Raw genomic sequence first — 13,678 nt, 5'->3', positions numbered from 1 at the left:
ATCACTAATAGTCGTCCCAGAAGCCTATGGACATCTCATTCACCCGTGGAACCTACCCATTCTGGCATCCTCCATCTTACCCGGATCTCGACCCAATCCCCGTTCTTTGTCCGACATTCCTCTGTTTTGCGGACTGCCAAAGTTGCGCTTTATTTGTCAGCCCATCATCGTTCATTCTTGAGAATCAACTGCCCAACCAGCCGAAACTTTGAGGGAAGCGGCCAGCTGGCTGTAGGCTGACGCCCGTTTTTATTCGGGATAGTCAACAACGCCAACAACGAGGACGGCAGCTAACGGCAGCAACCCCAACAACCACAACAACATCGTTCAGATCAATTGGGAAGCCGTGAAATTCCAGGCCCACCATCACCGCCAGCACCGCCAGCAGCGCCTTTGGATTTCGGATTTCGGATTTCGGATTTCAGATCGTTCCGGAAATGCCTTACGTTGTTTGTCTTTGATTCATTGGAGAGCGGTGCCACGTGATTGGGCTGGACTTGCAAAGTAGGTGGGTCTCTGGCCTTGCATAACCATCGCCGAATCGTGGGTTGTCTGGATTTTCTTGCGTGTACGTGTCGAGCGTTGTTGAGCTTCTTTTCCTTGTCCTCTTTTACAACCCGTGATCTCCCAACCCTTGCTTGAGTCAGGGGGACTCATTGGATATGGGTCGTAAACCTCGTTCGACCCACTAAATTTGAACTCGATCAGGTCGAATCCGAGATTTCGGGGAGAGGAAAAAGCCAGTGGGGTCCAGATTGAATTGAATGAACGCGTCATGAAGGATGAGGTTACGACAGGACAAGTCACGAATGGGTTAAAATTCAATGGGTTGACACAAGAGTCAAGGTGAACCTCTGATTGGGCTGGGGTTGTAAAAGATCCGGGGTGAAAGTTGGGGTTGTAAAGCGCGTCGTTTATGGTGTCGAGTGACTGTTCGGATGATATTGGTGGGCCACATGAAAATGGGTGATTTTCAGTTGCGATCCGGCCCACAGAACGAGTAGAGGGAGGGTTTGTTGATCATGTTTTATCGAATCACCCGGGTGTGGACGCCCAGCACGGCTTTGCCTTACCAACAGCCGTACCACCCCTTTGGCTTGTCATATATTCCTCAGGTAGTCTGTAGGTCCTTCTTTGGCAGTGACCGGCAGATCAAGGCTAGACCCAGGGAGTCAACCTAAATANGGACTTGCAAAGTAGGTGGGTCTCTGGCCTTGCATAACCATCGCCGAATCGTGGGTTGTCTGGATTTTCTTGCGTGTACGTGTCGAGCGTTGTTGATCATGTTTTATCGAATCACCCGGGTGTGGACGCCCAGCACGGCTTTGCCTTACCAACAGCCGTACCACCCCTTTGGCTTGCCATATATTCCTCAGGTAGTCTGTAGGTCCTTCTTTGGCATGTGACCGGCAGATCAAGGCTAGACCCAGGGAGTCAACCTAAATACTTAGAAATGTGTTGCCTTTTCAGGAACTCCTGGCCATGGCCTTGCAGACCATGCGGATGCCTATGACTCCATCATCGAGCAGTGGTAGTGCGGGTGGTGGTGCTTCCTCGTCCTCCTCTTCTACGGGTCGAGTGACGCCTCATAATGCCGTGACCAGTGCCAACCTTTATCCATTATGTCAACAGTGCGCCACGCCCAAGCCCACCCTCAAGTATGTGATCCCCACGCATGGAGGTAAGAAAGAGTTCTGCTCCGAACCGTGCCTCATGAATCATCGGAAAGGCATTCAACCCGCTTCGGCCATTGTCACGCCGCCCCCGGCCAGTGTGACCTCAGTTCAAAACACGCCTAAATCCTCGCCCGTGTTGAGTCCTCGGGCCAAATTGGACGACGATGAGGACTCGAACGGGTCTTTCGATTGGAAAGACTACTTAGCCGAATCCGGGGCTCAGCCTGCCCCCGGTCACGCCTTCAAACAAGCGACCATTCCACCGCCCAATCAGTTTGAAGTCGATTTCAAACTCGAGGCCCTCGATCCGCGTTCGCAATCCGTGTGTATTGCCACCGTGGTGGGGACCTTGGGGCCTCGGGTTCGACTCCGTTTGGACGGATCGGACTCCAAGAATGATTTCTGGAAGATGGTCGATTCCAGCGATCTCAATGAGATCGGCGTGTGTGAGAAGAATGGCGGGATGCTGCAGCCTCCCGTGGGCTTCACTCTGAACGCCACCTCTTGGCCTAAGTTTCTTGTCCGAACCTTAAGTGGGGCCAAGAATGCGCCCAAAAGTTGCTTCAAACCTGAGCCACCGACTCCCAAGAAGAACTACTTTGAAGTGGGACAAAAACTAGAGGCCCTGGACCGGAAGAACCCGCATCTCATATGTTGCGCCACCGTCAGTGAAGTGAACCGTAAGCAGCTGGTGGGATTGCATGTGGAAAGAAAGTGAGACGAGTAAAACCATGTTCATCCTTTCAGACGACCAAATCCACGTCCAATTTGACGGATGGAAAGGAGCCTTTGATTATTGGTGCAAGTTCGACTCTCGAGAGATCTTTCCTGTGGGATGGTGCTCTATGGCGGGCCACCCTCTTCAACCCCCTGGCATGAAAGTAAGCCCCTTCTCAACTAATGCTGGCATTTGGCCATGGAATGGCTTTAAACCCACACTAATCATTGTTTGATCTAGCATTACCCGGGAAAAGCTCGGATCAACGTGAACGTGCCGAACAATTCCACGTCGCCATCTTCCAACCATTCCAGCCCGCCCAACAACAATCAAAGTTCAAGTGTGAGAAAGCAAGCCTCCTCCACTCTGCACTCGCCTGAGCCAGACAGTAGTCAAAAGTAAATGACATCTCCATATATTTGTTGTCCTCTCCCCTGATTCCCTGATGTCGGAAGTAAATGACTCTTTCTTATTTACAGGTTGATCTTTGGCGGCGCGAGTCCCGACAAATCCAGCCTTTCGCAACCTCCGCAACTCCAACCTCAAAGTTCGGCCGCCCAGCTGTGCATCAAGGTGAACAAGGCCAAAATCGCCTCTCTCACAGATCTCGGACCATTCTTGGACCGAAAAAAGATGGAGAGACTGCCCTCCATGTTCGGTCCCGCCCCTCTGAATCGGGTGGTTCGAGAGTCGGTTCAGCATCTCGTGGACGTATCGCACGATCAAAAAGAGGTAGTTCACGTTTGTGATGTTTGGTTTGCATGTGGGGTAAGTTGACCATTAACATCCTTATTTGTTTGTCTCAGGTATTTGGACTTCTCCGACAAGGAGAAGGTAAAGTGATCATCACTGCGTCGTTCGAGGACAAAATGCAGACTATTCGTCTTCCCAAAATGGACAAGAGTGAGGATGTGTGGGACTTTATGGAGATCCTTTTCGACGAATTGCGTTGTGACATCTTCTACGAAAAAGGCAAAATCGGTTCGTCGAAAGACCAAAGTGAGCATTCCACTGTGAACAATCTAAATCCCACTCCCCTAGCCTATGTCAAGTCCAAGAACGTGAAAGATTTGACCCATTCGAGCACCTTGAAACGGAAAGGGACGATTGAGGCCGCGCCAAACGGACATCCCAACAAACATCCGGCTTCAAACAAAAGCCCAGCCGGACTGGATTCTCACGGGCCATCGCCCAACAAGACACCCCGTCTTTCCCAGTCGACGGAGGCCGTGAAGAAATCGGCCAAGCAGAGTGCGGCCTCCCCACATGATCATCAGCCTCGAGCTCGAGGCCGACCGCCAGGTTCGAAATCTGGAAAATCGAACAACAACGCCCACAAGACGCCTGTCACCTCGAGTTCGCAAGTGGTGCCGAGTAGTAGTAGTCCCAACAAGAAACTGCCCATCTATCACAATGCCCATAAGAACTATGCCCAGCCAAAGGCCGACTATCACCAGCAACTCCAACAGATCCGGCCTTCCCCTCAAGTCAGTACGATTTTGCCCGCCTCCACGATTTTGACCATGACTCCGTCGGCGGCCATGGGAGCGGCGCCCAGTCATCAGCTCATCTACCCTGGGACGCCGACCACCTTTTTGGCTTCGAGCCCGCGCACACAACATCACCCCATCTACACGGCCAGTCCGCAGGTGATGACCCCCACGTCGACGCCCACCACTATCCTGCCAGTTCAATATCAAAACCCTCCTCCCCCTGCTCTTCCCCCGCCAATTCAAACACCAGAGACCATTGTACAAACCGAGGCGACGGCGCTCAAATTGCCGGGCAAGTATCATTCGTCCAATCTACCGGGTGATCCTGGCGATTGGACCATAGATCAGGTGGTGGGTCACATATCAGAGTTGGACAAGAGCCTGGCCCATCACGTGGAGATGTTCAAAACACACGAGATTGACGGCAAAGCGCTCTTACTCCTCACGTCCGAGATGATGATGCGCTATATGGACATGAAGCTAGGTCCGGCACTGAAGATCTCGAACATTGTGGAGATGCTCCAAGGGAAGAAGCATTTGCCTATGCCGCAATGGTAAAACCACACACATACACACACAGTACTCGTACACACACACACATATATATAAGTTTGTAACATATACATATTATGGAAAGCAATATCCTCTATACCTCCCGATGTTCATGTTAATGGCGATCGGTGAGATTTTCTCTCCCTTAATATCGCTGTGACCTGCAATTTTTACTTGTATTGAAAATACATCTATTTTCATCAATCAAATTCCTCCACAGAGCAAGGCTTTTATTGAATCGTCCGTGACTTGAGTTCCTTCTGAGCTGCAGCACGTACGAATGTTTGATGGGTGGTCAATGTGGTTTGGAATGAATCAAGGGTTCGTTGGTCAAGGATGGAGGGGAGTTTCTTGCAGATACTCAACAAGAGCTTTCCAAATTTGGCATTCTTCCTAAAGTGACTCGTGGACGCCACCAAAACAGGACACAAGCTCAACAAGAGCTCATTTGGAAGAACGGATTGTGGATCGAGTTTTTGTAGGAAACACTCCAAAAGCATCAAATCCGGATCTTGTAGCAACTCGCGACTCTGAAGAAACGTCTTGAACACAAACAATCTCGATTCTTCATTCGGACACGCGTCTCGGATGAAAGTTAAAATCACCTCTGGGTGTGCCACAGGATTCACCTCGAATAACGGCCTTAAGATTGACTGAACCACGAGATCGAATTCAATCTCGGCCAAGGATATCACAGATTGAGCCACTTCACGAATGATCACATCCTCTTGCATTAGATTCGGGACGATCAGAGTCTCACAAATGAGCGCGAATTGCTCGTTGTTCTGCAGTGGGTCGCTCACCAGAGCCTGACATAACGAGCACATTTCCACCACGCCCAGAGTCAAGCCCGCCTTCTCCAGAACAGGTCGGACTCGATCTGGGGAACAGGTCTCAAAGAACACTTGAAAATCACGTTTTTGCCAACCATTCGACCGCAGTGCCTGAATCAAACATTCCTCGGAAGCATTGGCTTTACCACCAAGATTGACACTCTCGTTCAACCGGGGTCGTTTTGGCGAAGGAGGTGGGTCTGTTAGCTCTGATTGGAGTGGTTCCGAGACGGATTCTGGGGTCAGTTTCAAGCCATATAAGGCTCGGTAGAATTGACGAACCTGAGATTTGCGCTCAAAGTCCCCGTTGTCAATGTCTTTTTGCTCTAACTTGGCCAACGTGGCCTTGAGCGCTTCCATATTGTCTATGTCTTCAAATCGAGGTGTCCACACTTGATAGTGGTCGGTAGTCGAAGGTGGATCGAGTGACCAGACAATCGGAGGCGTAGAAATCGTAATAAGCCGTGCCATGAAAGGCCATGTTGGAAAGCACAATCACGTATTCACAGATACAGAAGAAGCTGTACACATATGGTTCGCAGTACTCGTTGTGACGCCAGTAAAAGTACAGCATGAGCATCACACTGAACAAGGTGATCTTGAGGAAGCGCTTCTTTAGAACCACGGCATACCGCTCGTAATTGTTTTGAGCCGAGTAACCGCCCCGACAGCACAAGTACACACTCACCGTCATGTAAATGAGCGAGCAGAAGATGAACGTACCAAAGGCCGTCTTATGGATGGGAAAATTCTCGTGCGAACTTACGATGGTCAAGGTCAACAGGCCGAGATTCTCCACGACGTGTACAACCAAGACGAGTTGGACCAGAAACGCGTTCAACGGCGAGTGCGGTAGCCGTTGATGGAAGTGGTGGGCGTGGAGGAAGGCGAAAAGAAATCGGGGAGCACAATGGAGAGAGATGCACGCCTGCCAAATATATCGCTGCGGCTTGAAGGTCCCGATGGCGGCCGAGATACTGGGGGCGAAATTGGACACCTCACAGTGCGTATAAGTGGCGTTCTGGAAACAAAATTGAGAAACCCGCCATATCATTGAACGGATCGCCCTCCATTCGTATCTGTTAGTAATACCTCAAACTGGTCCCAAATCGAACCCACAATACAGAACCCGAACCCCCCTAACGGCAAACTAATGGTGAAGGCGGCTAATTGGCGCAATTTAAACGCGATCAAATTCGACCCGGCGTTGGATAATTTGCGAGCCATTTTCTTCCCCTTTTCGTCCTGTTCCTTCTTTTATGGAGTGCCAAGGGGTAAGAATTGGCTGTGTTTGGAGAAAGTCCAACACCTGACCCCCGCCAATTTCGAAATTCGAAGGTTTCCCCCACCCCCTAGCCCCAAAATCGTATTAGATGCCCTAGGCTCATCCTCACATTCCCGCTCTTGAACCCTAGATCCGTGTTTTAAAGTGGGTTCTCGCCCAGACGCCTTACCGGATATCGGACGATGGTGGTCAAGACGCAGACCACGGCCGCTATGAAGGGCAGTCCCACGGTAGCGGCTAAAAGCTGGCGGAAGTGCCACCGTAGAATGGGCTGACTGGGGTTGTTCATGGCGGTCGGGTGGCGGCGACGGTGAATCCCGGGAATGGTAGGGACGGTTGCTCCGCTTGGTGCTGGTCCTGGAACCCCGCCGCCGGGGCCAAGAGTGCTCAGCCAGTGGAGATGAGTAGAAGATGGAGGACGGCCACAGCATCACGAAGTCCGGTCAACCTCGACCACGGCGAACATGGCTCGATTAGACTGGCAGATCGAACGAGGTACTACAAGAGCTCCAAGAGCTCCAAGATCGATCGGCAGACTCAACTACCAAGAGAGTAGTCGAGTGGTCGAGTGGTCGAGTGGTCGTTGGATCGATTCGAGTCGGGCTTGGCCAGCAGGGACTTTAGCTCGTCAGGGCGACTCCTCACGACAGACATACCTGCCTAGAGAGTTGGATTTTATTTCAGCTCGACCGAGTTGCCTACCTACCTAACAATCATCCATGTGCTGCTATCTTTGTCTCTAATCTCTTATCTTTTCATGCATGGACGTGTGTCGATGGTGACCACATGGTTTGGACCCAAAAGAGCCCAGAGCCTACCCGGAGAAGGTGCAGGTTTTAGCGCTAAAAGGGCGAGACCGAAAGTAAAAATAAAAGAGTAAAAAAACGCAAGCTATAAAAGCGAAACATGCAGTGCAGCTGTTGGATGTCAAAGTACCAGACTTCAAGTTGGTGGCCAATCTATTTATTGTCCCTTGGTTCATAATCCTAGGCCTAGTTCTCCTGTGAGTAAAGAGGTAGCAACTAAGGCCTAAAACAGAACCTACAGCTAGCTGAACTAAATCGAATTAATCTAGAGCTATACTACCAGTACATGACAAAAGGAACTCAATCTAGCTCTATACAGCTACATTTAGGCCCCATGTGAGTGTCTTTCAGTTTTCCCAGGGCTGACGAGTGACGAGACACACAGACGAGGTTCAATTCTGTTCCAACCCTGTATACGTACATGCAGTACGTATATACTTGGAAATGGGTCGGTGCGGATCAAGTCTGAATCGAGTTCCAAACACCACTTGTCATGTACCGCTTGCCCAAGGGAGTAGACTGAATTATGGAGCCCTTGGCGTCAGGAGATCCAGGACCGAAGGAACCACCGAGGCAGAAGCACAGACGTTCATGGAACCGATGGCAGCCGCACTCCCAAGGGGTTCAGATTAAGGTCCCTATGGCAGAGGCTTCTGTTTTAGAGTCCAGGGACTTTGTGTTGGTGAATAAATCAACACGGTGTTCAATAAGCCCTATCAAGTGTGCATAGAAATTCCCAAACACAGCTTGGCATTTTTCTACCTCAAAAAGTCATAGGGCACAACTTTGACTTTGTTGCTTTATGGAATTCTAGCCCACATGAAGAACTTACTTGCCTAAAAACTGAAATTTTCAAAATCCTATTCAATCTAAATTAGGATAAAACTTACTTCGCTTTTGAATATAATTTATGATATCATCTATTTCACCGCTACGTAGTTACATGGGATTTAGTGGTCCAAATTTCATCGTTTTTTTAGCCAGTGTGGCTAGATGATATCATAATTTATATTCAAGAGCCAACTAAGTGTGCTTCCAATTTACATTGAATAGGTTTTTGAAAAATTTGGTTTTTATAATGGTTTTAGGTATGTAACTTTTTCATGTGGTGTAGAATTCCATAAAGCAATAAAATCAAAATATTTCCCCGTGATTTTTTGAGGTAGGAAATTGCCAAGATGTGTTTGGGAATTTCCGTCAAAACTTTAAAGGGTATTTTTACCACAGCGTGAAGTATGATTCATGAACTTTGTGTAAATGAAAAATTTGAGAAAATCTCTAGAAGCAACTTGGTCATGTCATGGATCAAAAGGGCATAAGCTTGAATTTAGATCCTGGAAAAGAGGCGTCATTGTAAATGGACGAGCCTGGATTCCAGTGGTGGTAAAGAAGTCTGCTAACAAAAAAAAAGAAAAAAAAACATATGTTTACAAATATTCCATTCTCATCATGATAAATCCTTTTTTTGGTTTTGTTTTTCACGGGCTTTTCTAACCGCTGCAAGGAATGTAATTCCCATTACTATTGAAATGAAAGGTTGTAATTTGTCTATTTATTACCTTTCACTCTTTATATGTTCAGCTTAGTTCTTTCACACATGTGTTTTCTTACCTTAAAAAGTTAAGTCTAAACATATGATGGAAAATCTCCACGTTTTACTTTGCTTTCAGAGTTGCCTGTATTTTCCTCATATGTGGCAAAATTAGTATACAATTGCTAAAGTCTCTTGTCAAATATGCGTGCCACATCATGCTTATTATTTCCTTGATTAGCAGTTGCCAAGAATGGACTACGTCTAATGGTTGAAAATTGGTATTTAACATATATCTTTGTAATGAAAATCATGTTCTTGGATCTGAAAGGTTGTACTCGTCAGAGGTTGCTCTTCATGCTTGCACTCTTCCACTAAAGAGCCCTAGGCACACGCAGTCACATTTAGCTTTGTTGGTCATTTCCTGCATTATTTTGTAATGGCTGTTGTTATTGAGCTGTATTGTAGCAGATCAAGCATCATCTGTACTGTTTAAATATTTGACTGATTTGTTTTTGCCTTATCCCTAGGGGAATTTGATTCGGGGAAACGTACTGCCCGGCTTTGTGTTCTTCTTTGTACTGAGATCAAATTAGGGAGGGGTTCTTGCTTGTTGGTTCTGATGTTGTGTATTCTTGTTGGTTCCAAGAGTGTCTCTGTTAGGTCAGGTGGCGGTGCTACTCAGTTATGTTTGATGTTGTGGATCACCATAATATCTGCCACAAACCTTCTGCCCGAAAGCTAGTACAGGCCTAACCCTCTCAATCATTCTTTATATTGAAGGGGTCACAAGTGTCACCACCACCGCATAGATCTCTGCTGGACTCCTTCAACTCTGTCAAAGTCCGTTTTAAGCTACGGCAACCAAACAGCAAAATCGAATTTTAGTTTGGGTCTCAAAAAAGTTTTGAACCAGAACAACGTGTTTTCTAGACTTGAAATGTGAGGTATGTCATACCTAGAATCTGGCAAGCTTTACAAACAATCCTAATGATGTCTACCGACAATGTCAGGCCCTGGTCCATCATTACTCCAAGATCCACCTCCCTTGACATTACTTACAGGCCTTGTCCGTCCACACTGTACAGTGGTGGTAAACTTTAGACTCTTGGACTTGTGCATATTGAAGGACTTTCTGATTGTGTTGGCCCAGGCCAAGAAGAACTCAAAGACTGGAGGGGATCTTGTCCAGGCCAAAGCTGAGTTATAGAGGGGTGTGAAGCTTTGGGATTTCATACTAGTGCGCCCTCTGGTTCTGCCATGAAGGAAGTGTCACCACACTTCTTACTCATGACAAAGTGATTGGTACCAAAGATTTTTTTTGTATTTTCTGGATATTTTTATCACTTGTGATGAAATGTCATCTTTATCAAATGAATGTTGAACTTAAATGGTTCAAAATAATTGTCGAACAATTTCCAAAACATAGCGTACAATTTTGTCAATGAAAATTTGGAAGCACTGGATGTGCTAAAATCATGGTAGTTCTTGCCGCGATTGTGGCGCAGCCTAAGTAGCTCACACACCTGTAATCCGATCCGGTTCTTTACACGTCTCTATAGTTGCTTTGCAGTTGTGATCTGTCATGTTTATCTACAAGAGCTCTGAAGATCTTGGTGTTGACTGCATATTTAAAATGTTTGAAATGTTTGTAGGGTTAAGATTGCCAGATTGGTATAAAAATACAATGGCCAAACTGGTGAGCTGATGCTTATGCGTGTTAACGTCCAAGCCTAAACTCAGAGGTACGAGCGTTGAAAAAACTCGCTTCTGGTCGTTAAGTAACCCGAGAACTTTTACTATCTAGGCAATTTTTGCATTGGGTAGCCCACCATGTACTCTGTTTAGATTCTCCGTGAAGTGTCCATACTTTTTAAAATGGTGCTAATTTATTTTACTGATGTGGCAGGCTGGTTTGATCGTACTGTGCTAATTTTCATAAAAAAAATGAGAATAGGTCCAGAGGTGCCAAATTTTGCTTTCATTCCAACCCTCCCTCTACTGATTTCATGACCAGCTTACTTCGGGACTACGTAAAACAAGTTATCACCAAACGTTCAAGTAGCAACATCAAAAACTTTTTCTTGTAACCCAAAGCCCGTGATCCCCAAAGGTCACAAGTGATTAACCGCAAATCTGACGGTTTGTCCGACACTCACTCGCATTCATCAACATAATACCTGTTTAGAGCCAACGATTTCGATGGCTGAATTCGTCGCCTCACCCGTGAGTAACATTTTCTTGGCCCCCAAAGATGCTTAAAAAAAGAGTAGAACTTTTCGATTTCCAAATGCCACAAGATGCGGCTTGGTTGTCATTTCATGACCAATAGCAAATAGGGTGAGAATGTCCGAATCAGCGCTTTTTCTTTAATGCTGCAGGACGACCAAACGAGGGCTCAAGCCCTGAGCGAGACTTTGAATGCCACGGAATGTGTGACGATTGTGGCGGGCATCATAGCCAATCCCAACCAGATTTGTCGTCGGGAGCGGGCTTCGTATGCGGTGGGAGCGGCTCGAGGAGCGGCTTGGACTGTTGGTCAAATCGCTAAGGCCTCGCCCACCCCCGAGAACCTCACTTATGCCCAAATGGCGGAGAACGCAGCACGGTCGGTGGAATTACTGATGTCGTTATTGAAATGAATTGATTTTCATTGAACGAAACACGATTGGAACAGAAGGCAGGCCCATCAAGTGCCTCATTTTTTTGTAGCCTAGCTGGACGACGGTACGCTTGGTATTTTAACCGCAAATCAAGGCTCACGTATTCCAGATCAGACTTTTCAATACTGTTTATTGTTGAAAATAAATGCGGGTTCATAGCTACACACATACATGTATATATATATATATTTTTGTGAATGTAAAATTCTTTGAGGTTTGACAACTCGTGTGTCAATCATACAACAATAAAGCGGACGGGGGGTGCATAGATTCATTTTTCACCACATGGGTTCGGCACTGGCCAATGTCTGGGACCTATTAGGGATTAGGTCCAGGATGGCCGATGCTTGTGTGGCACACACGCGTAAAAGGCTGAGGCAATCACTCTCGGCCCCGTGGGATTCGCGGGGTAAAGACCCCAAGAAGTGTTGATGCAGAAGAGGGAGTTTGAAAGACGGAGGTTGGTCGAAGTCGAGTCGCTTTTTAGCTCGATTCATGGCCGACGATGCGGGGTCAGCGGGGACTTTCTTGCGTCGCTTGGGGGCAGGAGGGGGCGGGTTATGACCGGGACTCCGGGCACAGGCTCGATCCGGTGTCACGTCGAGGGGATCGAGGCAGGAATCGGGCCGTCCGACGAACGGTAGCGGCGTCGGTTTGACCCGGTGATTATGCGTCGGCGGTCGCTTGGCCGACGAGGTGGGCGGAGTTAGAGGCGTGGAGAACCCTTTGCTGGGCGTGGCAGGGAGCGATGGGGTTTGGGCCCCTTCCCACGTTTCGCGATGGGTGGCCACCGAGGCGGCCAGGAGATCCTGATCGGTTATGTCGTCCTCCTCCGGGTTCAGCTCGAGCTCCGAATCCGAGTCAACGAGCGGCCGCACCCCGAGGTCATCATAGTCCGGATGACCATGACCGGCGCTGGAATGCGCCGATGGACCCTCTTCGTCTTTCGAACGGTGGGCACAAATCTGACGAAGGGCGGGTAGAGTGTCCAATACGGGGTAATCAAAGGTAACGGGCTGACCGTTGGTTGAGGCCCGACGGATTTCGGCCCGTAGTAAAGGTACGTCATAAGCCCGAGCATTGTGGGCCAGCAAGCACACGGGGGCGGGGAGTTGGTCCAAAAAGACACGCAATAAGGCCACGGTCTGGTCGGAAAAGCGGGGTTGGTCCGCCAAGTTTTGGTTATCCAATCCGGTCAAATCCGACACCAAGGGAGGAATGGGCCGCCCCGGACGAAAACACAGATTCAATCGATTCAAGACGCGGGGACGGGCTTGACTCGGGTCATCACTTTGACTTAAAGTTCGCTGGAAGTCCCGGAAGGCTGTCACGTGTATGGCGACCAAGGCCAACTCCGTGATGCGGGGCCTGGACCCGCGCAACCCCGTGGCCTCTAAATCGAAAAAAACCAGGGTTTGCACGCAAGACTGAGGCGGACCGGCGACCGGCTCGGGCTCAATCGCGGGTGGAACCGAGGTCTGGGCCCGTGGGTCTAGGTCACGCTGGACCCGGCGTTGCAGACCGGCTCGAGTGTGCTCATTGATGGGCGGGATGCGCTCTGGACTCATCAGTTGAGCCAAAGCGGCGCGCAAGGCCCCATCGCTCATGGGTGACAGGGGCGGGGCTTGGGGTTGTTGAGCCATGATCACGCCACACCCGGGCCAATCACGGGCCTGAAGGTCGGCTTAATCCGCGAGGCTGAGGTCATGGGTCGTCATCCCCGAGCGTCGTCAGGGATGGGGCCCACCCGTTTTGGTCAGGACTCGTCCCAATCAGACTCTGGCTGGTGTGCGTGTGTCAGGTCAGACGGGCCGGAATCACAAACCAAGCACTGACTCACTTTTGAATCTTCAATCAGGACTCATAAATTCTGCGTCGGGCTGAATATCAATGCCTTATGGGAGCGGAGTGATGGCCATGCCAGGATATTGTGGCAATGTGTCTTGGGTGTCTTTGTCAACAAACTAAGACTGATGACTAGGCGAGGAGTACGGCTTGACAAGGCTCCCTATGGATGACTAGGACGCTCAAGTCCGTCCCGGCCAGCGCTCCTGATAACAGCCAGTCCGGTGATGGATGAGCTGGATGCTGGGGGAAATGCCAGGTGTGAACAGGGGGGGG

At 48.9% G+C, this 13,678-nt stretch overlaps 3 protein-coding genes across 8 annotated transcripts; 1 reads left to right on the top strand and 2 right to left on the bottom strand.

Moving 5' to 3' along the window:
* Nucleotides 1–354: 354 nt before the first annotated feature.
* On the top strand, nucleotides 355–11,725 carry LOC131889222 (polycomb protein SCMH1-like). Of its 6 annotated transcripts, none has more exons than XM_059238276.1 (7): nucleotides 355–504; nucleotides 1,471–2,356; nucleotides 2,424–2,557; nucleotides 2,635–2,792; nucleotides 2,874–3,126; nucleotides 3,201–11,120; nucleotides 11,276–11,725. In XM_059238276.1, exons 2-6 carry the CDS (start codon nucleotides 1,483–1,485, stop codon nucleotides 4,443–4,445), a joined length of 2,664 nt encoding a protein of 887 aa, XP_059094259.1. In that variant the 5' UTR covers nucleotides 355–504; nucleotides 1,471–1,482; the 3' UTR covers nucleotides 4,446–11,120; nucleotides 11,276–11,725. The 6 variants fall into 6 exon arrangements, with proteins under 6 accessions (XP_059094259.1, XP_059094258.1, XP_059094261.1 ...); XM_059238275.1 differs by having other exon boundaries at nucleotides 357–508; XM_059238278.1 differs by having other exon boundaries at nucleotides 420–568.
* Nucleotides 5,125–6,864, bottom strand: LOC131889226 (post-GPI attachment to proteins factor 2-like). Its single transcript, XM_059238284.1, has 2 exons — nucleotides 6,727–6,864; nucleotides 5,125–6,293 (listed from the first exon to the last, which is right to left on the bottom strand). The coding sequence occupies exons 1-2, from the start codon at nucleotides 6,844–6,846 to the stop codon at nucleotides 5,646–5,648; spliced, it is 768 nt and encodes a 255-aa protein (XP_059094267.1). The 5' UTR covers nucleotides 6,847–6,864; the 3' UTR covers nucleotides 5,125–5,645.
* On the bottom strand, nucleotides 11,671–13,549 carry LOC131889224 (uncharacterized). Its single transcript, XM_059238283.1, has one exon. It carries the CDS (start codon nucleotides 13,198–13,200, stop codon nucleotides 11,836–11,838), a length of 1,365 nt encoding a protein of 454 aa, XP_059094266.1. The 5' UTR covers nucleotides 13,201–13,549; the 3' UTR covers nucleotides 11,671–11,835.
* Nucleotides 13,550–13,678: the final 129 nt, after the last annotated feature.

This window comes from Tigriopus californicus, chromosome 10 (genome assembly GCF_007210705.1).
Source record: "Tigriopus californicus strain San Diego chromosome 10, Tcal_SD_v2.1, whole genome shotgun sequence".
Lineage (NCBI taxonomy): Eukaryota > Metazoa > Arthropoda > Copepoda > Harpacticoida > Harpacticidae > Tigriopus > Tigriopus californicus.
Note: the sequence above shows the minus strand (reverse complement) of the source record. Positions and strands in the feature narration are given on the sequence as shown.

Bases quoted from the DNA above. Each gene is read 5' to 3' on its own strand.
- LOC131889222 (XM_059238276.1), top strand. From the start codon at position 1,483: ATGGCCTTGCAGACCATGCGGATGCCTATGACTCCATCATCGAGCAGT. The intron at 2,357-2,423 runs GTAAGCAGCTGG...TCATCCTTTCAG, and splicing joins CACCGTCAGTGAAGTGAACC to ACGACCAAATCCACGTCCAA. The intron at 2,558-2,634 runs GTAAGCCCCTTC...TGTTTGATCTAG, and splicing joins TTCAACCCCCTGGCATGAAA to CATTACCCGGGAAAAGCTCG.
- LOC131889226 (XM_059238284.1), bottom strand. From the start codon at position 6,846: ATGAACAACCCCAGTCAGCCCATTCTACGGTGGCACTTCCGCCAGCTT. The intron at 6,294-6,726 runs GTAAGGCGTCTG...TTTTGTTTCCAG, and splicing joins CCACCATCGTCCGATATCCG to AACGCCACTTATACGCACTG.
- LOC131889224 (XM_059238283.1), bottom strand. From the start codon at position 13,200: ATGGCTCAACAACCCCAAGCCCCGCCCCTGTCACCCATGAGCGATGGG.